Raw genomic sequence first — 25,351 nt, 5'->3', positions numbered from 1 at the left:
TGCTATTAATGTAGTAAAGGAGAAACAGATTGCCTGGGTTGCTATCTCACTCTTTCCTGCCTGTTAGAGAGAAGCAATTCCCACATAAAATGTGGGAAAGAGGCTGCTGTTTTGCATACAATGGGTGAAATGCATCAAGCACAAAGGTTCAGGACATAGAAACAGGGTTTTTTAAGAATGCTTAAAACAGACCCAAAGGTGTATAAGTGTGTGCTGGTCCTTTGCACAGGCCTGAATGTCACCCAATGACATCTGCAAACCCGACAAATGGCAGAAAGGAACTTTCTGTGCTATTTCATTTTTCTCTTCACGATAGATACTATCACTGCATTAGTCAGGCTAGAGCTGAACTGTCACAGCTCTTTTGTTATTATTTACCAAAATGGTTATCAGCCAGATTTGTACTACTAAATTCCTGTATCATAGAATTACTCTAATACCCAGGAAATGCAGTATTATGGAAGCACTGTTATTCCCCAGCTTGCTTTTGCTTATCTCTTTCACAAGACTCTTTCTGTGCTGGCTGCCCTGCAGGAGACTACAGAAGTCAAGTTGTACCCGGGGGTCCCACCCAGCAGGCTTGGGGGGCTGCTGGCTCTCACAGCACTGCTCTCCTGAACCAGCCCCCATCCTTTTAAATCAACTTATTTTTTGAACCTAAATAAGCCAATGCAGAACATAAGTTTAAAAAAAATGCTTATTTTTTCCAGCAGCCATTTTATTTCCTACAACAGCTGACACACACTAGTCCTTTGAGCTGACTCAATGAAGAAAGCACTCACGTTTTCTTTGCAGAATACTAATACGGTCTTGGGAAGCAAGTTCCTCGATTGAAGCTTATAGAGGCAGCACAATCAGGCCTCTGTAGTGAGATGATGAAGAGGCAAAGTATTGTGTCTTGCAAGAGGCCCACTCCTGCACAAACCAAGTGGTCTTGCCTGGCCTCTGTGCAAGACAGGAGATTGGTTCCTGTGGTGGAGGACACATGCATGGAAACAGTATGACAAGGCTGCCTCATTGGCTTCATCTGCTGAATTCGTGATGCACAGTTGGACTCTTGGTTCACAAAAACATGAAAATCACAGCCCTGGGAAACTTGCCTTCAGGAGGTTGCAAGGGACAGCCTTGCAAATCAGTCTGCATACAGTCATCTCCAGGAAGGTCCTGCTTGCACAGGGCTGTCACAGAGAGTAGAAGAGGTGTCAGCAGGAAGAGAATCTCGCCTAAATTACACAAAAGCTCATCAAATCAAGACAACAAGCTGGTCAAATGACAACCCACACCCTGAGTTCAAACATGCCTTCAGTCTTCAGTAGAACCCCTCCAATGAAGTTCAATTTTCAGCAAAGCCACATGAGACGATCCTTCCACAGGGATAACTTGGCTTCTCTCCCTGGCCAGATCACCCTGCCCCGTGCCTTGCCTCAGGACACATCGCATGGCACAGCAAGCCCACATGGGGAGCTGACCCAGCCAAAAACTAACCATTCAAAATAAGAGGTAGGGAGAAGAAAAGTTGTTTTTTGGCCAAAAGAAATGGATTCTCTCATGTGGCCACCAGTGGTGGGGGAGGAAATGGGGGCCTGCAGCAGACCCAACACTGATCAGCTCCAACCTCCTTTGAACTCACACTGAGTCACTAATTTGGGTCTAAATGACGACAGCAGGAACCGACAACTGCCAGCTCTTTCCTGCCGCCCGGTTCTGGTTAGAATTAGACTAATAATGCAACTCTACATCTCTCCTTCCTTTATCCCTATGCATAGGCACTCTGAGGTACAGAGAGGTGAAACGCCTTGGTATCTGCATGGGAGAGCTGGGAACATCAAGTAGAGGGATTTATCTCCACTAAGCCCTGCTGTGACTAGTAGACCATGCTGTCTTACATTAACAAGCAGATTTCTGCAGTGTTCAGGTTCTGTTCTCCTGCAGAGCTTGCTGCAAAGGAGACGATGGGGACAGAAGGTGCCTCGTGCTCTGTAGGACTGCCCCACCACCACACACATGTCCAAAACAAGAGTAAGAAACAGTGAGACGGTTCCTGCCCCTCTGCACTTTACCTAACTGCAGTGGTCCTGGCTCCCTCAGGAAATCAGGTAAAAGCAGCAAGAAAACTGCCCAGGACACCATTTTACTGGCAGTAGAGGCAAATCCATTAGCCAAAAGGACTGCTTAATTTAATATTTGTTTCCAGCCACTGGGGATTTTCTGAGGTTAGATGCTGGTTAATCAAGCCATAGAGCAGCCATTCAGCACCTGCCCCACAAAGTTTAAAAGCCTTCTTTAAAAAAATTAGGGACTTGCAGCAAAGCAATACTGCAAATTATGCTTCCAACACAATTTCCAATGCTTCTCTTTTTTTCTCTCTTTCTGGCACATCACCACCCACATGAAAGCCAAAAAGAGACTGTAGTACCTGGTTACACAAGGGTAGCCCATCACAGTAGCAATTCAAAAGCTTATTCCCTAATCCAGCAAAAGTTTTTAATCCAGAAGACTCATTATGGATTGGTTGACACATTTACCCATCCCAGAAGCCCTCCACTCACTACAGCAGCAACTTCATCAAGTGCATTGAGAACTTTGCTGTTGCATGTGCCTGGTGCAGTAGCTGGAGTTATTGCATCCAGCTGCACAGCATAAAGCTACAGGAAACAATTTCATTAGGGTCCAATTAGGCTTAGACAGGTTGGTCTTTTTACATGCAAGGGTATAGTGGGGAATAGCTTTGGGTAATAATTTGAATGCATTGCTAAAACCATTATCTAAACTACAGATTCGTATTTACAGGCACAGGCTTCCACCCACCTCGCAGCAGCCCACACCGTCAGTTTAGAGTCTGGTATTTAAAGCACGGTGGTACTAGCAGCAATGCTCCTCCAGGTTCCTACAGGAACTTTAGGCACCACAGGGACACGAGGGTCATTCCCACTAGTTCACTACTTTCTGAATAATCCCTGGAAGCTTCCACTAGGCTCGTGAAGGACTCAAAGAGAGAACATCTGCTGGAAAATCAGCCCTGCTTTGCTTGGCGCTTTGCAATTTGCCTCCCACATAACTACTGGCCCACCCTGACCCAGGAAGAAAGCTTAAAGGCCACTGCACAAGATCCCTATTATGTTGATTTAGGGTAACCCTGTACGGAATATGGCATGAGTCTAATGATCCAACCGCAAGAGATTTTGATTTTTTAAAAGGATAATTCAGTGTATCAGTTCAGCTAAACAGAAAGCCCTGTGTCATAATAAAGCTGTCATGATGTTCTAGAAATATGGTCTCACTGGAGGAACACATTGTAATTTTATATCCAGCTATTTAAGAAGATGAGGCCAAGCCCTGAGTGACAGACACTTTGATGAAACAACACATGAATTAAACATAATTATACTAGAAAAACAGTAAAACAGACCTAATCATCGAGGCCCCCGTGTTGTACTGCGAGCAGTGACATTTGCATTGGCACAGGGCATTCCCATCCGGAGAGCTCCAAATCCTCCATGAATATCAGTAATTAAATAGTCTGCAGCGCAGCCAGAGAGAGGCAAGTTTTGCTGCCCGTGGTTTTGCAGAAAGCGAGGTCGACATCCCGCCACGACCCGCAGGAGCCCCAGCTGCCCGCACAGCCCCACGCACTCCCTTCTGCCTGCGTGGGCAGGGGGCTTCTCCACCTCCTCTTTGCTCTTTGAAATGGCCACTGTGCCCTTTGCTTTATTAGGCTTTTCCCACTGGAAAAGATGCTGCACACTCCAGCTAGATTCCTCCCAAAATTCAGACAGACCTAGGATCTGCAGTCGTAGTCTCACTAGGGAAGACTCGATGGAATTCCCCTCATGAAAGGAAGATGTAATTTTACACGGGCCTGCCTGCCATAAACCTGTCTCCACATGCAATGTTCTCTCTATCCATATTTAATCTAGAAAAGAGAATATAACAGGGTTCAGGAAATCTGCTTTTTTCTTGGTTTCCATGCAAGCTGGATCTCAAAACCCTTCTTTATGTCAACAGCAGACAACTGTTTCATAGACTTCATCTAGCAGGGTTGGTAACTAACCTAAAAATGGCAGATGGAAGCATTAAATATTTATTGTACTGGAGTGCATTGATTTCAGAAATTAACACTTTGCAAATTACTTCTGTGTGAACAGTAACTAAATAGTCAGGCACAGTCCAGTCCAGGTTCTGAGTAAGCTGCAACTCTTTTTGTAAAACGTATATATACATAAAAAATACTAAAGCGCAACGAACTAACACTTCTCTCCTGATTTCCATCTGCACACATCAAATTGCTCTGCAATCATCAATTAAAATAAATTAAAACTTTGGAATGGTTTTCCACATAAAGTTGGAACGGTGGGAGCCCTTGTGGCGGGCACTCAGGCATCACGCCAGTTAAGCTTGCAGGGAGCAGGAGCAGATGATGCATTGCTTTAAAATACCAAGGACTCCGTGACCTCGTGTTCCCAGTGCTACTAATACTGGGATTGAACTGGTGGTAACAGGAGGATTGAACTGGTGCTTGTAACAGGGGGAAACCATGAGAAAAGTGCAACTGGTACAGCCCTTGCAGGCTCTACATGTGTTCCAGGAGTGCAATCATAAATAGCATAAAGCTGCTATTTGCTTTTGTGCTCTCTTGTTCATGTAGGAATAGATTTGCTCAAGAGATATTGCAGTTTTATTCCCTTAAGCAGAATATTAATCTCCCACTTGTGCTATTGCACTAGCAGTAATGAGACTCATGTGGTCTTTTCTTTAACAGACCCCTTTTGAAAGAAAATATGTTTTAACTCTGCTTTAAAAGTAGCTTCCTTTTCCAGAACTACAGGTCTTTATTTCAAACACTGTCCAATATCCTTTCCAGGACTCTTCTCCCATTCTCTGTACCTGCATACTCAGGACCTCATGAAGGTAAGCATGTCCTATTCATTAAGGCAAGAGCTGAAGCCTTGTTAAAGTTAATGGTTGGTTGTATATTAGTGAATTGGAAGCTTTGGGTACCATTCTGCAACCCTTCCTTCTTCAGCACAGACTGCTATACACTATATTTTGTTACCGTAGCTGGATTTTTTCCATGCTCTGACTACATCACTGCTTTTTTACTTTCTCCCTTCCCCCAAAACATATGTACTTAAAAACCCACCAGAAATGAACAAACCCACCTACACAGGGACGGTGAGTGTGTAAATCAGACTCCGAGCTCTTCTTGCGGCTGTGGTGATGAAAGGGCAGCGGCTCCCCACAGACTGTGCTCAGGAATAAGGAGCTTATTCTCATTTGACGGGCAATGCTGGGCTTTGCTGGGGTGGTCAGGGGGGCACAGAGGGGATGGTCTCTCCCCCCCAGCCGGTGAGCAACCCTGACCCCACCGCACAGCCCATCCCCAGGTACCAGCCGGCTGCAGCGGTACCTGGGGGGGGAAACGCAGAGCTGGCTCCCCAGCAGCACCAGCACCCACAGCACAAACCCCGACTGAGGCACTGGGCAGTGGAGGAGAAATCGGGGGGCTCCTCTGGTTTAACCCTGCCAAGTGAGGGCAGGGTGCTGCTGAGAGCATAGGAGAGGGCTCTTAGGTGCACGGGAGCGGTGGTACTCTGCACAGCCGCAATTAGGAGCTCGGGTGGGATGCAGATGTGCTGGCAGGGCTGTGCTCGTTTTATTGTGTGCACATGCACGCAGGCTTCTGTTTGCCTTCTCCCTTTCTCTCCCATTCCAAGGTGCAGATTGGGTTCATGTCCCCAAGAGCTCCTAGGAGCTCGTGAGCGAGTTTGCAGAAGAAGATGAAGAGAACAAGGCTGCCAGGGGACTTTAATGAGAGCTACTCCTATTCTCATGGTGCAGTTAAGAGTCACATAATGAAACAGAGGCTGGTTTGTTTGTTTTTTAATGAGCTCTATTTATATTTGACTTTAACTATCCTCATTCATTTTCTCTGAATCAAACCTCTACTGCTGAAATCCTGTGCATCAGAGTTAATAAAGGGCAGCCATAATCTGATTTACTGCATAGTTCCAAGCACAAACGTACTCACAGGAGGGGCTGATAGTTTACAGCAGCAATGTTTAAAGCAGAAGAATTGACAGCAAAATTGAACATAACTTCTCAGCTGCCTTGCAGAAAGCTGAAGTAATCCCACAGACTTGTCTGGAGGCATTTTTCTTCCATGGTCTTGTAACACCAAGAGGTTAAGGCTGCTGTTAAAGCTATTCTTATGGTTCGCAAACTGGAAGCTGGTGAAAAACAGGTGCCTTATCCAACAGATTTTGTCTGGCTCTAAGGGACGCCTGAGTTTCAAGATGTCGGAGAGAGAGGAAAATCAAAGGAATCGCATGTGAACCAATCCAAAGAATGCAAGATCTTCAAGCTTTTTACCTTCAATAATGTAGAAAAAAACCCTAAAATAAATCAAGGGAGTTTGTGGCTCACTCCCTGTATAGAGGATTAAAAGAAAAATCAGCAGTACCATTCTCTTGACTTCTTCCCCTCCTTAAAACAGAGAAGCCACTGTTTACAACATGGCTAGAAGTCTGAAATGGAGGTTTTCTCCTTGGAGGAAGAAATTTTGCCCCTATCTCCATATTTAAGCTTTTAAACAAACACAGCCTCATTCTAGAGGAGCAGCTGTGTAATTAAGCCAATTTTGGGATGAACAGTGCGATTCAAGAGCCAAATACTATCTTAATTATATATATTAATATTCTGCTAAGAAGATGCTTATCAAAAAAAAGATAATTCATGTTATTGCACAAGGAAGGCCACTAAAAATATAAAAATAACAGAGAGGGGTGCCAGTCCGAGACACAGCAGATGACTGCACAAGCGTGAAAGCGGCTCCCAGCTGCAGAGGAAGCGCCCAGCGAGTGACAGCTAATGCCCACATCTCAGCAAGAAGAGAGTGGCCAAAAGTCATCTGTTGTCAGAGGTGAATACTGAATGAGGGACTTCTGTGTCAAAGGGAGAGTTGCTCCGCGGCTGCCCCAGCTGCTTAGGAAGGATTTTTGGCTGCGCTTTCTTCTATTTTTCTGTCAAGACATGCAAAAAGGAGTGTATTCACAGAAACAGGCAGCAAAGGGAGAACTGGAGGTCAGGATGGGGAGGTTAGAGAGAGGAGTCTCATGTGCTGGATTGGGCACTGGGGTGCCTTCCTATAGTGGTGACACACTTCAGTCCCCATCTGTAGACCACCCCGATTGCCAGGAGATGGGTGAGGGGCAGAAGCTGGCGCTGGGTGGCTGGCAGGGGGAGCCTGGCTGGCAGATAAGGAGCAGCCAGTGCACAGGGGATGGGAGCGGTGCAGATTAGGAGCCGCGGAGCAACATCTGTCACTGCCCTGGACTGGACAGAGCATCTCTCGCCAGCGATCCCGCACTGCTCGCCCGCCTCTAACTGAGGGTGCATTGCAAAACCGCAGCATCACCTGATCAAGAGAGAGAAGGAGGGATTTCCTTGTGGGTTAGGAAGCCGCAATGGGGTGTGAAACTCCTGATTCCCATTATGGACGAAAAAATAACACAAGGTCTCAGAAAGGCCAGAGCTGCCTTGCTTGAATTGAAACACTGATTTAAAGGGAGTTTGCAATTGCACAACGGCAAGAGCCCTCTGGTCCCAGGTGCACGAGGTAAGGTTGGGGGATTTCTGGCTCACAGCCTCACCGTGGGGCCCTGCGCTCCCGTCAGCCCTGAGAAGCAGGGCTGGCTCCATGTGTAAATGGGAGATCTCCAAGGAAAACCCAGGTGCTGCAGGAAGCAGGGCTGGGAATACAAAAGCATTGCTCTTTCTGCTGAACAGGCAATGAACCGGCGTCGTGCAGAGGTGCTATTCAGGATGAGACTGCGGTGCAAGTGCAGAAACGCCTGAGCTGGCTCAGGTCAAGGCTGCAGCGCAGCTGCATCAACCACCCCAGGGGGTGGGCAGGGTACCCCCCTGAAATCCCCACAGGTGAAAAAAGGATTGCACGCATTAGGATGAGCTGGCGTGGTCCTACTTGTCATGGACACTGAGTCTCAGGCTGAACTCCACCCTGGGCTGTGACCAATGAGAAAGTCTGCTAATGTCACATATGACAGTGCTTTGCATTTTATGATGTTTGTGGGAACAAAATGCCAGCCAGCTCTTCAGCTAGACCAAGTCAGAATCAGATCTAAACCATCCCGGACAGTTTTACATTTGGTTTTGCAAAATCAGAGCTCAGTGAAGAGCCACAGAGACATGTCTGTTAAGCAATGACAAGGAGAGGATTTAGGTCTGTTCTTGCCACCCATACATTTTTACTTGGAGACCCCAAAGTGCCATGAGAGGGCATGCAGAAAAACTTCACTTACTTACCCCTCCTGCCCTTTGATTCTCTCCAGGAAGCACGAGCTTCACCCCATCTCTCTGCAGCAGAAACATGCCAGGAATATTGGGGAGAAAGATCATTTTCCTATCCCAAGCTGGTTTAAAAAATGATGCCTACAAATGTTTAAGGACTCGGTATCCAAATGACATGTGGCAGAAAGACAGCAACTTGGCTGTCCTAGAGAGAAATGCTCTATTCCGCATACAGCAAAAGGAAGGGCAGCTTGAGGGCTGAGCTCCCATTTAGCTGAGTCATTTGTCCAAATTCCCATGTCCTACTAAGCCACGGGCCATGGTGGTGAGGAACAGCTGCTCAGTTCCCTCTACTGCAGAACAATTTGGATGCAGAGACAAACTTCACCTTCAAATCAAACCCAAGACCCACAGCATGAAGGCCGTCAGGCCTCACAGGAAAAGTAGCAACATTTTGCCTTAGGGCTGGAATGGCATCCCCATGGTCCAGTGACCCCAGTGTCTCCTTCACAAAGCAGAAAACTCACCAGTGCCTTCCAGTGGGCTCCCAGGAGCCCAGTACAGGGATGGGATGGGGGGCAATTCAGTAAGGGGACCCCAGACATTCCGTTTTAATCTCTAAAAGGTTTAGGAAATGCTTCTCTCATCCAGCACAGGAGTGGTTCACCTGCATGCTTTTGACATTACAGAGGTAGAGCAGTGTTCTGGACTTTGCCTCTTGCAGCTTGTCACACACAAGCCTAACAGCCCCAGTGCTTTCCCCTGGGAAGAGGAGATGTAAGGGCACCCATCTCACAAACAAACATTGGATTGTTACTCATCTTAACTACACGGAGGGCCAAGGTCTCATTAATTAGCACTGACATTTACAATGGAGGCCACGAGATATGAGCGATATGAAGATGGATGAATTCCAAGAAGATTTGGTAGCAAAAAAGGGCTGTGGAGGACAGTTGTTTTTTTTTTTTATTCTGAGTTTTCCTTGTAAAGAGAGATTATTGACATTTGAATTCCCTTTTGCATTAGAATAGGAAAAATTGCAGTCAGTCTTTTGCCAGGTATCTAATCTGCAAGGTGCTGCACACTGCTGAAATGAAAAAGGGACCCTTGGACTGGTCAGTCTCCAGTCACTGGACTTGTGTGTGGACCTGAAGGTCACAGATCAGGAAGGTGTTTTGCTGAAAAAGTCTGCCTTAGCTTTGGTTCAGAGGATTTCCAAAAAAATGCAAAAGTCCACCAATTGTCTGCCTCTACTGAAGCAGGGTCAAGCCCATGCTAAAATAAAACTACCTGCTCTTTCAGACTTTCATCCCAAACCAGAATAAGCTTATTTTGATGCTCTTGGGGACTTGGCTGTTTCCATTGCCTTTCATGTGCTCCAGTTGACATTATCAGGCATTCAGATTCCTTGGATGAGATCCTCAGGCATCGACCAGCGGGATTAAACTAAAGATCAGTTGAAAACAAAAGCATTGGTGGTTCTTTTCTACACTTTCTGGTTTTTGAGCCATTAGGTCATATTCCTTTTATACCTTGCAGCTTTTCTCTGTAACAGAGAAGTATATAAAATTGAGGGGGGTTTAAACAAAAGCTAGGATTCTCGTGTAATCCCTTCAGTTCAGCAGCTGAGGCTTTAGGAAAAAAATCAGAGCTAGAAAAGCTGCCTCAATTCATGACTCTTCTATATGAAATGCCAATAGCAGAAACAACTGCCCTGTTTCCAAGCACTAAGTAACCCCATTTCTCACCTTCATCCCTACTGTGTTGCTGATCCCTAGGAAAGGGTCATCAGAATTCAACAGAGAAACCCAAATCTGGTTCTTGAGAGGTAAGTGATACCGGGGCAGGGGAAGCTCAGCAGAAGGGGAGCAGATTCTGCACTTGATCCCAGCCCAGAAGCAGATCCTCCACCACCACATCAATCTCCACATCCTCTCCAAGGTGAAGATGGGAGGGTCACACTCACACAGAGCTCTGGGGTCTCCTCTCCTCTCCCCTTCTTAATCTGTATATTCAAACTCACAAGACATGAGCATGCCATTAGGATAGAGGGCAGAAGGTTAATATCTGCAATCTGCATCCCCCGGGCAGGCAGGAGGACACTTAGTGTATTGGACTCGATGATCTTGAAGGTCTTTTCCAACCGAAATGATTCTATGATTCTATGTCTCTGACAAATGCCATCAGTGGGCAGGGACAACACTCTCCCTTTATTTAAAACCTTATTTAAACCAAGTCAGAAAACCCTATCACCACTGGTGTGGTTTTCCAAAGCACAATATACAAAACGCTAACAAGCGCTATGATCCTCAAAACAGCTTTCCTCTCTCCTTTTGCCATCCTGCTAATCGTGATGTCTGGGGCTATAAAAAGGCACAGCACAAGAGCATGTCTCATTCTGATCTGCTTCCGTGTTTATAACCATCGCTTATCTAATGACACTTAGGAAGTGTTACCAAGGAGACTATTTGCATCCTGCACGATGTTGCTAAAGCAACACTGCTAAATTAGATGCAGCGCTCTTAGCCTTCACCTACTGTATTTGCATTGCTATTAAAATGAAATAGTCACAGGCTTAAACTATATTTGGGTCATTCACTCATCCAAACACCTGAAAATAGTCCAATGGCAGCAGCTATGGAGTTCCCCCTTAAATCTAGCACATCTAGGTCTCCATCTCTTACATGTATTTCTAGCTTGCCTGTCAATGTGACCTGCAGACAAAGCAAGCCATCTTTTCTTTCATACTAAAGCCTTCCTCCACAGGACATGTTTTCCCTATATGTTTGGCTTTTATTTGAATACATCAGGAGATTTTAACTGTCATAAATAATTACAGCATCTTAGTATTTGGTGGAGCATGGCAGAAGGCAATTTGTAAGTAGCATTAATTTTTGAGGCACAAGATGGCTCAGAGGCACTGGAAATGCGACAACTTGCCTGAATTTTATGGGTCAACTGTTCATCCTCACCCTGAGTCTTCATTCAGCTGTAAAGAGTCGCCATTCAAGGGCTTCAGGATGGCCCATGGAAAGATTAAAAGGCTAAATAATGACTAATAGGGTAAAATAGTAATTAAGGAGGTGATAATAAAATCAAAAGAATTTAAGACTATTAAGAACTATAAACAAGCTATAAACAAAAATAAAGGCCAGGGGCTCTTTTAGGTGAAGTTACAGAATAAATCAAACAAAGATGCACAGAAGACTACTGGTAGGAGGGAGAGTGAGCAAAAGGAACCAAGAGGTATGTTTGCCATGGTTTCCAAGACAAGTGACAGCTTCTCTAGAGTTTGGACATTTGTCAACATGCTAAAAACCATACTTAAAATATGCCCCCCCCATGTTAATGTAGAAATATGGACAACTGTCAGGAACTTTACAGCAAATATTACAATTGTTTAACAAAATATTATATGCAGTTGTACATATACAATAAATATAATTTAACTGTATTCTTCATGATACCAAGCAATGTCACAAGCAAAGACACGAGGCTGTCTGAACTCAGCTCAAGTAGTCTGGTGCGAATCTAGAGCAATGTATTACCCCTGCAGCTTTCTATTCCAACGGTCTGAGCAGGACACTTTGGATGACACCACATAATAATAAAATACCATCCTACCACTACCTAGCTGGAACTCTCCATCACTATTTAATATATTTATTCCAAAAATAACTCCTGCTTTTAACACTTTCAAATTTAACAGATAAACTCAGGCAAGGACATAAACACTTGGCATCTGTCACTGAATTCAAACAGCTCCCTGAATCAGAGCAAAAGTACCCTGTTCCAGCTCTGCTTCAGTGCATAATATAGTTTGGGTGCCTCTTATTAATAAATCCTTGCTTTAGCCCAGAAGCACTACTAAAAAGCACACCTGGGAGCATTTTACTATATATAAAACCTCTGTTCCAACAGCAAATTTGACCTGCCTGCAGAATCTAATCACGAGAAGGTAGTTCTCCTTCCTGCTGAATGGGCTACAGCACGAGAAAGCCCAGCACTTGTAATTGCTTATGCCCGGGAATTAAACCTGAAATACCAGAATCTGGGCTGGTAAAGAATTCGCTAGCAGTATCAGGCCCCAGTTCAGCCAGGCAGGTACAGCCTTTGGCTCTTGTGCTTTTAACAATATTTCAGGACGCTTTTCAGAGGGCTGCAAGAGACAGAAGTGCCCAGCTGAGTCAGCGGTAGCTGAACGCCATCACCTCCTCTCAGAAGGATGCTGCCGATGCTTTGTCGAAGAGAGAGGGGGTGACGTGGGTAGATGGAGGTGAACACCTGCTCAGCTGCATTGATGGACTGGGAATACAGGGGGAAGCCCTCAAGTCCCAGCATTTCCCTAGGAGGCAAAACTGGATCCCGAGTCTGGATCACATGAACTCTATGGGATTTGATGGATGTAGGACTACTGTGTTCAACAGATGAATTGAGTCTTCCTCCTGCTGAATTGTTGTGCAAAATATAAATAAATCATTTCACCTCCCTAGACATCAGCCTATTTTAGGACGAGGGGATGGCACAAGCTCTTTCCTGCCTCCCTGCAACAGCTGCAGTGAGGCTTAATTCCTCAAGTATTGTCATTGCTTTATCTCCTCCACAAGAAGGTGTGATAAAGGCACAGAAGAGGATTTCTGTAGTTGATCATGGCTGGAGAACATGTGTGTGCCCATCACCACGCTCCATGGAGCTGCCTGGACATGTGCCGACATGGCGCTGATGATAGAGAGCCTCCTCCAAGCCAGGTGGTGGGGAAGCCACCCTGCAGCGGGTGAGCAGTGCTAGGGTTTGAACAAACACTCAGAGTCTTCCTAACTCCCCTCATACAGCAAAAGAGAAGGGTTCAAGTCTCGTGGGGCTCCAGATCTACAACAGCCGTACTCCCTCACACCTCCTCCCATGGCTGCCACAAGAAAACTGTACGAAAGCTTAGAAAGTGATCTGCAGTCCTCTGTGGGAAAGGGTTATTCCTGTCCACACACAAAGGCTGCAGAAGGTCGTTTTTAGCTGCCCCTGCTCCAGGGGAGCTTTCCCAGGGCTCAGCCCTCCTCACTGACTTCAGGTGCCCCATGTGAAACGGGCTGGGGAGGGCTCCAAGGAAGGGTCAGAAATGAGGATTTGCATCACCAGCAAGGCAGAGAGAGAGGGGTGGAGAGGAGGTATCATCCTTGCCACCAACTCCTTCTCCCATGGGAAATAAGATCAAAAGGAAAAAGAGGTTTTCTCTGTGCTAGCTATGCCTCTGTGAAATTTTCTAAGGACTTTCTGTTGGGTTTGGATCAGGTTGTAGACCCGTGTCGACAGAGCCCATACTGTATGATGCGTCTGGATTATTTATTAGCAAAAGGGATCCCTCTGCAATCAACCATGTAGAGCACCTTATTAAAACATGTCCCGCTCCCTATCTGACCCAATGGAGTTGGCATGAAGAAGTTCTCACCACACCCTAAGAAACACCGCTGGACTGCAAATTATCATTATGTCCCTCGCCTCAGTTCCTACATGGCCTTATCTAAACTATGTCATAAATCTTCTGGGTTTTATCTGAACTCTCCTCCTCCTAGTGACAGTCTGTACTTCTGAATAATGTTATCTCCATATGAACTACAAGGGGCACAGCCATAATGCTCCAGCAGAAGCAAGGGAAGCAGTGGGAAAATAGCTAAAAGCTACACTGAACTGTTTTCCTACTTGTAATCTTCTGTCATATTCCGAGTTGGAAGATTAGATAACAAGACTATTTATAGCTGCATTGCTGGGTGTGGATCACAAAACCTTTATTGTAAGACCATGGCAAGTATGAAATTTTAATTTTGCCTGCCACTTCCCTGTGTCACAGCTTCATTTGCAGCAAAGCATTTTTTCTTTCGCAGTGGGGTCATTAATAATGGATGTACCACTAACATTTCCAAATTGGGAGTTTACCCTCAGTCTCTGTTCCCACCCATCGCTTGGTAATTTGTCCTCCTTGGCTTCGTGTTGGACTGACAACCGGAGACTGACAATATCTGCTGAGCCACCAAACACACATTGCATGGGCAAGAGTGACCAGAGCTCGCTCCACTCACTGCTACAGGTCCCACCTGCAGGACTTCTCTGGTTGAAACCTCAAGCTGCTTTGTAATCTCTCTGCTAAGTCCTCCATTGCATGCCAATAGGGTCTGAGAACAACTGTCCAAAGGAAATGCACTGAACACCAGATGATCTCCACAGGCCATGAGGCACCCAGCAGATGGTGAGAACTTTCTGCCACAACTAACGCAGGGCAGATTTCAAGTGGAGGAGCAAAGCTCTCAGCTGCCAGTACTTATCACTTGGCATCTCAACTCTAAACCTTTAGAAACAAAAGGTATTCACGGATTTAAATAGGGACAACTTTTTGCACCTTTATTTTATTTTATGCCTGTTGAGGAATGTAATTGTTGAAGGGTTGTACTGTTAAAACAGGTACATTAAATTATATACAGAGATGGGAGTGGGAATGTAGAAATCCAGTACTAATGTCAGAGGTTACCCACGTCCCTTATAATGTGTTCGCTGCATTTTTTAATAAAGTAAATTATTTCAACTACTCCTCTTTCTGTATTTGCTGAAATGCTGCAACATAATTAGTGAGGCACATTTCCTCTTTTCCATTTTCTATCACATCTATTCAAGCGACTCACTCACATAATCCACCGATTCTCTATGCAACATTTACAGTTATTTGTATCCTGTCTTCTACAGTGACTCAATATTTCTATGGGAAACCATCTCTTCTTACCTAGTAAACACTTGTTAAGTACAAAAAACAGGCATCATCATGGACAAAAATGATCCTGCAAGACAGATAGATAGATAGATACTTAAAAACACAATGGCACCAGTTGCTCAAATCAAAGAAATCCTGAGTAATACGAATACAATTAAATGCTATATTAAACAGGTATCCCTTAAGGAGGAGATTTGAGCTAACCTTCTGATGAAGAGTTGGAATCTGGATGGTAAATAAGCTCTGGATCTACAGCTGCTTGGCTTATCTGGCAAATGCCTCTCCAGTAGCAAGTTAAGACTCTAACACTAAGCTTTACATTAGATGGTGTTGATGAGCAGCAGAGCACAAAACACACTCACGTCTCCATCCAAGTAGCACTTAAAGGGAAATCAAGCAGAGCTTATGCCTAACAGAGGATAAAAGACGATCAGTGGGGTTTTTAAATCGTATGTTGACATATGGGAAGTCAATGTAAATTAGAATGAATCAAGCATAACATGATCACGTTTCTTCTGACTGGGTCAGGGTGCGAGCTACAGCTCTGAAGTAGGGTGAAGCCAGAGTGATGTCCAGACAGGGGCTGCTCGCAAAAACTTTCATGGTCCCATTCAGCTCCTCAAGTAAGAAACCAATGCCCCAAAAGTGCCCTTGATTAATTCCACTGGGAAAAAGGATCCCAGATTTCCAGCTTTGCTCAGCATCAGAAAGGGACAAGGGTCCCTTGTCTCTCCAGAAGCCAGGCTCCTTCTTTGCTAGCCCACTGGCTAGTTACTGACACTGGCACTGGCTAGTTATTTACGCTGGCGGTAGCTAGTTACAGAGCTCCCTAGCCATTGCTTTGCTGAATCGATCTTCTCAAGTCCTGATGCTAGACATAAGATGTGTTCTGGCCATATCATAAAAACAATCAGATCAACAGTCAATAGGGGATCCCTGCATATATCCATGCACATGTGTGTAAGCCCACACATGCAGGAACATGCAGAAGTGTTGGTGTTACCAGTGTGAAGCCCAAATACTGAATATGAAGGAAGAAAGAGAGGAAGGAGATTTTGCAAGCAATGCCAGTACATAAGAATTTGTCTAAAATTTTATTACTGTTTTTTAAAAAAAATGTTTACATTAAGTGGGGTTTTTTTAAACTAAAAAACCTGCATGGTATTTTATCTCTGAGGCTGGCTGAGAACTATTAACATTTACTTTCCAGAGCTTTGCATAAAATAGCCCTGAGGTTTAACCTGACAGTTTTCTGAGAGCTGAGAATCCTTCCGATGCTTCAGCAAAGAGTTGAACTGAGGTGGACTAATGGAGAATTGTATAAACATAATACCACCATGGCATCCTCCGCCCCATAATTTTAAAATACAATCCTATTTTAACCCTGTAACTGGAAGGCCAAATAACCAGTAGTATAAACATGAACTAGAATCTTATATACAACATGCTTTTATCAGCTAGAGATCCCCAAGAATGAGTGAAGATTAAAATCTACTCCACCTCAATTTTAACCACATAGCTGCTTCAACCCAGACCTTAGTATGGGTAAGCATCCAAGTGCCTGCCCTCCTCCCCAGCTACACACCTAGCAATACCCTAGTTAGCTAGGTTAAAAGGTAGCTCAGGCTCATGTATACATGTCGCAGTCACAGCAGAAACTTTAACCATTGCCAGACCTTAAGTTTCAGTTAAAATTCAGCTCTTGTCCCCAAAACTACTTTGGGATTTGTCGATTTGTGGCACAGAACTGAGCACCTGCACAGTGCTGTGATTAAAGTAAGAAACTACTTTGGGATTTGGCAGTTCACAGCACAGTGCTGAGCACCTGCACAGTGCTGTGATTAAGGTTAATCTTAGATCAACCATTTCTGGGTGGAGACAATCCCAAAACACAGGCGTTGCAGACCCCACTCCTCGGGACAGTTCAGAACTGGATTACTCAGATGTCCTAAAATTTCAAGGCAGACCAAGTCAGAGCATGTGTGGATCCCCGGCTTGAAATAAGTAGCCACCATGAAGGTATGCACCGTAAGTAAAACAACATGTACTTATGTACTTGCCACGGGCAACAATTTCAGCGATGCAGAAGTAGCTGGTTCCTGCAATTATCCTAGCAGCAGTAGGTAAGAACAGCTGCCAAATCTGAAATCTTCCAAGCCTCTGTATTAGAAATCTTCCCAGATATGGGGATATCCACAAAAGCTGCTATTTCAACAGTCTAGGAAACAAAATGAAGCAGGTGCTACTTAGGCCTCTGTCATGCGGGAGGTCAATGTAAGCAAAGAGAACCTGCTTTCTCTTACTCCAAAAGAGCCCACAAATGCAAAAGCACCTTTATTTGTCAAAATCACAGAGTGCAGGAGACACAGCCTCATCCAAGAAAGCTTGCACAGGGACCTCGTCACAATCCCTACTGTGTCCCACATAAAGCCTGGACGGTCTGTGCATGACTTCGAGGCTGCCATGGCAATGAACCACTCTGTAAACACCCAGGCAGGGACATTCATGAAAAAGAGGATGGATCCATCTAGAGACCAGCCAACACCAGAGCAGGCTTTATCCCTCCACCTACCACTGCAATGTCTGAACAACCCAGCTCCAGCTTTAACTGGTTTGGAGAAGTTTTAAGTTCTCATTTCAGCATTATCCTTATCAGCTAAACACAGGTAGCCTTAGGAAGACGCCCTTGGGAAGTACATATGAGCAGGGTGACTGTGTGGTCTTTATATGTAGCAAACTTCAAAGGATTCCTCTTTCATGACCTCCTCCAATCTCCCGTAAAACTGGACCCATTTTAGCATCCATAACATCCACTATTAATGAGCTCTACAGAGCTACTAGCCACTGCAGATGGCTACAGCCTCCTTTTGTTCCAAAGGAGCTGGAATCTACCAGCTTCATTTGATGCCCTCCTAATTCTTGTACTGGAAGAGACAGTGAAGAGTGCAGCTCTGCCCCTTCTCTACATGCCAGTCATTTCCCATCCTAGTTGTCCTTTTTTCCAGAGGTAAGAGTCCTAGTTTATTCAATCATTCCTTATATAAAATTAATCCAGACTTCTGACTGTCCCTGTTGCCCTCCTCTGAACCTTTTTCAGTTCTCCTGTATCTTTTTTTAAGATGGTGGAAGGCGAAGAACCAGAACTACACACAATATTCAGATTTATACAACAATCTAGTCATGGCCTCTGTTTTCTTCTGTTTGGCTTCCCTTATAATTTCTAGTATTTCATTTGGGTTTTTTAACTGCTACTGAGCCTTGCACTAACATTTTCAGCTCAATCACCCCACTGATGTTTTTGTTCCTACTGGTTTTCAAAAGTAGCCTTTCTTGTCCTTGAGAAATACAGAGCATCACCTGTGGGCAAACCACCACATGATATCCTGGGAAATTTCTGACAAGCTGCAGCATTACCTGCTCCACCAACAGGCTTCAGCGCCTTATGAAAAGGACAATGGGAAAGGGAATGTAAGATCAATAAATTGCTGTGTTTGGAACACTGAGCAATTTTAGGCAGTTTAAATGCAATAAATCAAAGTTCGGTAGCTTGGGAAAAAATCTAGTGCTTGGGAGAAGGTCATATAAACCTGAGAACCTCAGGCAGGAAAAACTTTATACCTACAACCCAGGCACACTGACAGGTCAGAGGGCAACAAGCACAACCCAAGACAGAATGAAAGCAGGAGGTCAGGAAGCAGGAGGCATCCTTCAAAGCCTTGAGTGATGAAACTTCTGACTCTCTAAGGCTGGAAGAAAATTAAATAGTACTTCAAAGAAGAACCAATTATGACAACAATGGGAGCTGAGGTTATCTCATAGCATCACTATTGGCACCCCTCCCAGTGCACTGCTTGCACCCCAACTTCTAATCCCCATGATCATCAGCTGCTGACGCCCTTTTACTCCCCACTTAGTTTTATCTAGAGAGTGCACAAAATGGAGCTGGCAGCAGGATAGTCTTTCCTATCAACAACATACAATTATTGAAATGCCTACACCAGGCAGATTACTATCTTCTGCATGTATTTCAGAAGCTCATAAAATACCAGTGAGAGGAGAAAAAAGTCCCACGTATTTATGTGTCAGTGGGATATAAAGTTTGGAACAGCAACTGCAACAATGCAGGCAAAGACTGTATAATCCCCCGTGGGCCAGGAAAAGCAGCAAAGCCCCTGCCTCCTTGGTGAAGCGCTGCGCAACAAGCTGTGTTTCTGGGGGCTTGCAGCCAGAAAGGCAGTCATACCCTTCAGCAAACCGCTGCTGACTGACTTCAGGTTTCCTAGCAAAAGAAGGGACTAAGAACTGTCCTGCCAAGGTGCCAGCCTGCTTCATGCGATACTCTGGAGATATAAACACCAAATCATCCCACAGAGATCACCCAGACACATGAGCAAGAGCTATCTGTAAGAATGAGCAGTAAGTACAGGGGACCATGGAAGCACCCAGCACAACATGACTCAGATCTCGATGGAAGCCTCCAGATGCCACTGTAATACAAATAATAAAGAATAACCCATGAGTAATCAGCCACTGCTGAAAAGAGGATCTCTGACTAGCTCAGGCTGTCTCTGTAACATAGCGCATGCATTCTTTTGCATAAATATCATAGGTGCATTAACCCGTGAGAAAACCAGCCGGATGAAATCCTGCTCACTGTCACTTACCATGGAAAGCTACCTTCCAAGGCAAGAGGAAGCTCAGGAAAGAGCAGCAAACCTGAGTAGGAGGCTGGAGGAAAGGATTTAAGAGAGGAGACAGAAATACTTCCCAGCTTTTACAAGGTAATATTGATCTGCTGTCCACAGAAATGACTAAGCCTTCTTGAAGCTGAGGACATTGGGGCAAGTGAGAATAAAGAGCTGCTTGCCCACAGAGCACAGGAGATGGCATTCAGATCCTGTGCCTCACCTCTGAACTAAGGGCTAGCAAAAACTGCATTTCTAGCATCCCAGACCAGCAAATCTGGGAACTACAGAACAGCCCTAACAGGGTACACGGTCCACACATCACAGTAGGAAGAGTTAAACATATTCAGCAAGGCTGAGCAGTAGCTAAGGAAGGAATGCAACAGCCACAGACATTCAGAAGATGTAACACTAGGCAAGGAGGGTAATTTACTGAGCTACACCAGGATTAAAAAGGATAATTAAGAGAGGAGATTGAATAGACTATCTTGGAAGAACCCTGGGGCAGGAAGATGGGTTGAACTGGGGATGTATGTCTTGAGAAATAATAGAAATCTCCTTGGTTGGAACAGTTCAAGCCAGACTGCCCTGGCACTAGTAAATAAACAGTACACAAAGCCACTGATGCAAAGGTTGATCTTTTTCATCACAGAATCCAGGAGATTAGATACAGCTGGACTTTTCCCACTCGGTTCCACTCCAAACAGCCCATACACACCTTGTTTGATAGTTACCGCAAATCATATTTCAGAGAGGTTGGACAGCAAAAATTTCCTGGAGTTTATCTGGCTGCATCATTAAGGAGATTGTTACCAGATAATCATAATCTTTTGCTCAGCTTTAGGAAAGTACACAATGGATCACCTTCCGTCACCCCAGAGAAACAGACACATCTGGGTTATGTGAAGGGAAATACTCACAGGAATGCTGAAAATAATCTCACTTCAACCTCCCCATCATAATATCACCAAGTGACAACCTCCATCCAACCACTGGCCATGGCTTTAAGATTAACAGCCACATCAGGACTGTGGCATCTGATCAGCTGTGGTCCTGGAGGACTTCGGTTTCCACTGAGTTTAGTTTTCCCTGTCTCCAAACCAGCCAAAGCCTGCAGGCACAACTGTGTCACCAAAATCTGGATTAACAATCCAGGCATGACATAATGCTTTGGAATAGGTAATTCCAAGGTGCTTGTGTCTAGCAGTTTCTAGCGAACGGCAATGTGAAGTCCTTTTATAAAGGGCTGGACATACTAGATTTTAAGGTACTGTCCTACTCTGAAAGCAACTCTAAAATCATCGGCCCAGGATTCCAGGTTTACTGTTGCAGGCAACTTCAGTAAGGACCTGCCTATTTCAGCTACCTGGTTTTAAAACTGCAGCTGAAGTCTGCGAATCAAGTTGGGTGCTTTCCTTTTTATGCACAACCATCAAAAGCAAAGCAAGTATTCTGCCAGCCATGCCAGTCTTTAATGATATTTCTGTGTTATGCCTTCAATACCACCAAAAGCATTACATAGTCTTCAGAAGATTTATTTAACTAAAATGACCATTTTTAGCAGGACTAACAGAAAGGCATAAAAATTTTCAGTGCATGTGGGCAACATCTCTACTATGTACACAGGTCTTATTTCTTATAAAGCAGAGATGAACTTGTAAGGTTCAGGGACTGACTTCAGAGTCCCCAGACCACCTTGGGAAACTTAATGCCATCATAGCTTCTTCTTTAGCAAGAACGAGCCTAAATCACCCTGGCACCAGGTTAGGAAGAAGTCGTCGCAAAAGGAAAGTACTAGATGGTGGCCAAATTGATGTATCAAAGTTCAGTATCCCTAACACTGAGCCAGACACGGAGGGAAGAACAACTGGGGACCTTCAATTAAAATACGCTTTACAGAATGTTAAATGGCAGATATGTAACAAAACTGTGTGACATTCATACTTTTGCTGCTATGCCTCCAGACCATTTTACAGGAACCTGTCAGATGCAATCAGACTTGTTTATTCTGCATTTAAATGTAGGACCTGAGGCAGTCTGGTTTCAAAAAAGACAGAAGAGGCACATATTGTCCCTGGCAGTTGCTTGGTTTTTACAACAAAGACAATGCCTTGTTAACTCTTTACTCCAAATCAAAATTATTTCAGTGCTCTGCTAAATTACAGACTTGAGAACATTTCTGCTTGCTGCCTCAGCACAGGTAGAAGTTTAATTAAAATGGAAATTAAAGGAAGAAAGAAAGAAACAAAGTGCCATTAACACATACCCCACACACCCCCAAAATCAGGTGATTCATACAGAGCATCTTCAAAATCTCACATAAGCCATTGATAATGGATTAAGTGGCAGTGTCCCTTCTGGCTCCAGTTTATAAATTCTTATCTGCTTAAGGTTGCTCCAGAAAGATTTCCGGCTGACAGCATGATTCTTAAGAGACAAATCCTCCCTGGCAGTTTGCAATTGCATACCAACTACTACAGCATCGCGTGTGCCTTCATGTTTGCATTGATAGAGGATGATGGTTCACCATTTAGGGTTCAGCATCCCCCTCCTTGTGAGTCTAATTTTAAGCACAGCCACTGTCTGGGCTGTTTCTGACTGACTTTGTCCATGACAGAGCAGTAAGCATTCATAATGTCTCCTTGCATGGCCATTAAAAAAGCCATGATATAATCACCCTCAGTTCACACAGCTGTTCCGACTCATCCAAGTACAGAGGAAGGGAGCAGAGAGGTGTAACAGAAGAATAATGCAAGTATCAGAAAATCCTTCAGTGTAACAACCAGTTGCCCAGCTCATCATTAACCATTTCCACTCCCCTAGACCATGCCAAAGAAGTATCCGAAAGCTCAGTAAAAATGAGGGTGAACAGCAACGTTCCTATTTTCCATGCTGGTGGCTGCAAATTCTGCAACACACTGGAGAAGCTGCAACAAGTTTTGATCATCTGAAATGGCTGTGGAAGCAGCACCTTCCCTCATTCCCTGCTTACAGAGAGATGTCTGACATCTTCTACCCCCATCATTCAGTGCTTTGGCTGTGAAAATGCTTAGTGAAGACGTACCCCGGTAGCATTGAATATGGTGTGTACTGCTGCCCAAGAAAATCTCTTTCAAGAATGACAGGTTATTTTCCGCTACCACCCTCCCAGCTTACAGCGAAAGGGGGCAAAAAAGGGCAGGGACAGAGGGAGACCTTGGGCAGTCACTCCTGCTCGCCTTACAGAAGTCATCCCCATCCGATTTGGTCCCAACACTGCCCCAGGATTTCAGAAAAGGGATTTCATCCTTATGAGGAACAGAATAACCACGTAAGCTGGACAAGGAGCCCCAAATACCCCCTGCCCTCCTCCAGACAGGACTGACAGTCCCACGCACACAGACGCATTCCTGAAGCACCCAGAAAAGACGCCAAAGCAAAGCTTTCGTTCACCCAGAAACACTTGGGGACTCTTTGGTGGTCCGACTCCTCCAGCACGTTGTCCCTTGCTTTCCCGGGGTGCCTCTGCCCGGGGAGACCTGTGCACCCATCAGCCACCCATGGGGCACTGCTGGGGAAGAAGCGGCAGGGCTGGGAGCAGGGTAGGGGGCCCACACCGCCAGAGGGCATGGGGGGCCAGGCATGGAGCCATCCCACCCCGGGGTGCCCAGGCAGCCCGGCCTGTCCCAAGGTGCCCGGGATGCCTGTCCGGCGGGGGCTGCTCAGGCTGCTATGCGTGCCTAGGGATCTCATCCCAATTTGGGGTCCCCGGGGTGCCCAAGGTCTGTGTCCTGCCTGGGTGCCCATCCCAACCTCGGGGTGCCCTGAGCACCCATCCCGCTCCGGGCTACAGGTGTGCTCCGGGTGCCCCGTCCCGCCGGGGGTGCCCGTCCCGCCGGGGGTGCCGGCCGAGCCGTACCTTTGAGGTGGTGGTGGCGGGCGCGGTGCAGGCGGCCCTGGCCGCCGCGGGGCAGCGCCGGGATGCTGGAGAAGCGGCTCCCCATGGCGGCATCCGAGCCGGGCCGGGCCGGGCGGCACCGCGCAAGGTCTCTCCCCCGGGGGCTGTGGCGGCGGCGGCGGCGGGGGAGGACGGGGGGACGGGCAGCGCTCCGCCGGCGCCTCCCGCGCTCACTCTGACGCCGAGAGCCCCGCTCCTGCCCGCCGCCCGCCGGGCCCCATGCCCCGCCGTACCGTCGCCCTCCGCGGGGCCGCGCCGGCTCCGCTCGCCTCCGCCGCGGCTCGGTACGGCGGGGCGGGGCGGCGGCACCGCGGCCCCCCCCCCCCGCCGCCGCGCCCCGTCGCCATGGAGACAGTTGTTCCGCCCCGAGGTGGGGGGGCGCCTCGCGCCGCCCAGATGTGCCACCGCTGGCGCGACAGGTGGGGGCACCCGGGACCCTCTCCCGCCCCCCACCCCCCACCCCCCAGCTCGGTCCCGGGCACACGGACTGGGGCCCCGCGGGGAGGGCGGCGACACCGCCCGGTCCCGGCTCCCCGGGGCCTCGGCAGCAAACACGGCCAGCCTCCCCCCGCCCCGAGCACCGTGCAGCTCGGGCTTCCCCTTACACCCCGCGGGTGCCCGGGATGACACACGCCGAGGGGCAGCCGCAGGGTCAGGGGCATTATTCCCCTCCCCAGCCCACGAGGAAAGCACCTCGTGGAGCGGCGCACCACCACCTCCCTGGGAGGATGCTAGGCTGGCCCTCCCTCACACCTGCGGGCCCGAAACCCGCTTCCCCAGGGCCGGCCCAGCGCCCTCCCAGCAAGGAAATTTGCGGCTGACCCCAGAATCCAGGCCCCTCAAAGAAGCTGCATCATGCACGAACATCCGCCCAGGCAGACATGCTGCGCTGGGATGCAACCTTCCTAAAGCAGCGAGGATTCTCATGAATGCAAGTACGTCAGAGCAGCACTCAGGGGAAGGCAAAGCAGATGGGTAAGCAGCTCCTTCTCCAGCCCTGGGGCAGGTGGACAAGAAGGCAGATAGTCAGGGGGTGAGTAGGTCCCTTACTGGTCCCCAACCCACCCAGCAAGGTGCGTCGTTGCCTATGCCCACCACTTTACTTGCCCTGGCGGCTCAAAGCAGTGAGGAGCTCCAGCCAAGCTCAGGGAAGTGGGGTAGAGTAGAAATGGGGTGAAGGGAAACACTTCACTGGCAGGTCTCCTATGAAGGGTCAGGAGCTTGTGCTGGTGAAGTGCTGGCATGGGGCACTGCCTGCACGTATGGCTTCTGAAAGCTGCTGCAGTATAACCACGTCCCACACGAACTGGGACTACTCAGTGTGGTTGGAGCCCCCTGTGCAGAGATGAGCCTCTGCACAGCTGCATATTCATGAGCATCCATGCTGTACAAAAACTGACCCATACCTGCACAAGCCATGTCCACGTGGCGCTCTCTCTTGCCGTGAGGGAGAAGGTCCTGTGTTAATACCATGCCTGTCCACCACCAAACGTGGGGCTCCTCTCTGCCTTGGCCACTCTGGAGCCACCCACACCAGTGAGCTGCTCCAGGAAAGCAGCCGGGACCATACAGGGTGGTGAGGTTCCCCTTGTCCTCACTCCAGCAGCGCCTCGGCCATATGGGGATTTCTGCTGTGATGAGCACAACCCGGGCCCTGGAGGAGTTCAG

The 25,351-nt window shown here is 46.8% G+C and overlaps 1 protein-coding gene across 1 annotated transcript in view; it reads right to left on the bottom strand.

Annotated features, from left to right (window-relative positions):
* Positions 1–23,978, bottom strand: part of NEURL1 (neuralized E3 ubiquitin protein ligase 1) — a 166,570-nt gene extending 142,592 nt beyond the window's left edge. Inside the window, exon 1 of the mRNA XM_052799672.1 lies at positions 23,645–23,978. Coding sequence (XP_052655632.1) covers positions 23,645–23,729 — 85 coding nt within the window. The 5' untranslated portion in view covers positions 23,730–23,978. The remainder of the gene's footprint in view (positions 1–23,644) is intronic.
* Between the last annotated feature and the right edge of the window lie 1,373 nt (positions 23,979–25,351).

The sequence above is a fragment of the Harpia harpyja genome, chromosome 10 (assembly GCF_026419915.1).
Source record: "Harpia harpyja isolate bHarHar1 chromosome 10, bHarHar1 primary haplotype, whole genome shotgun sequence".
Taxonomy (NCBI): Eukaryota; Metazoa; Chordata; class Aves; order Accipitriformes; family Accipitridae; genus Harpia; species Harpia harpyja.
The sequence above is the reverse complement of the archived record's forward strand: the minus strand, read 5'-3'. Positions and strand labels throughout refer to the sequence as shown.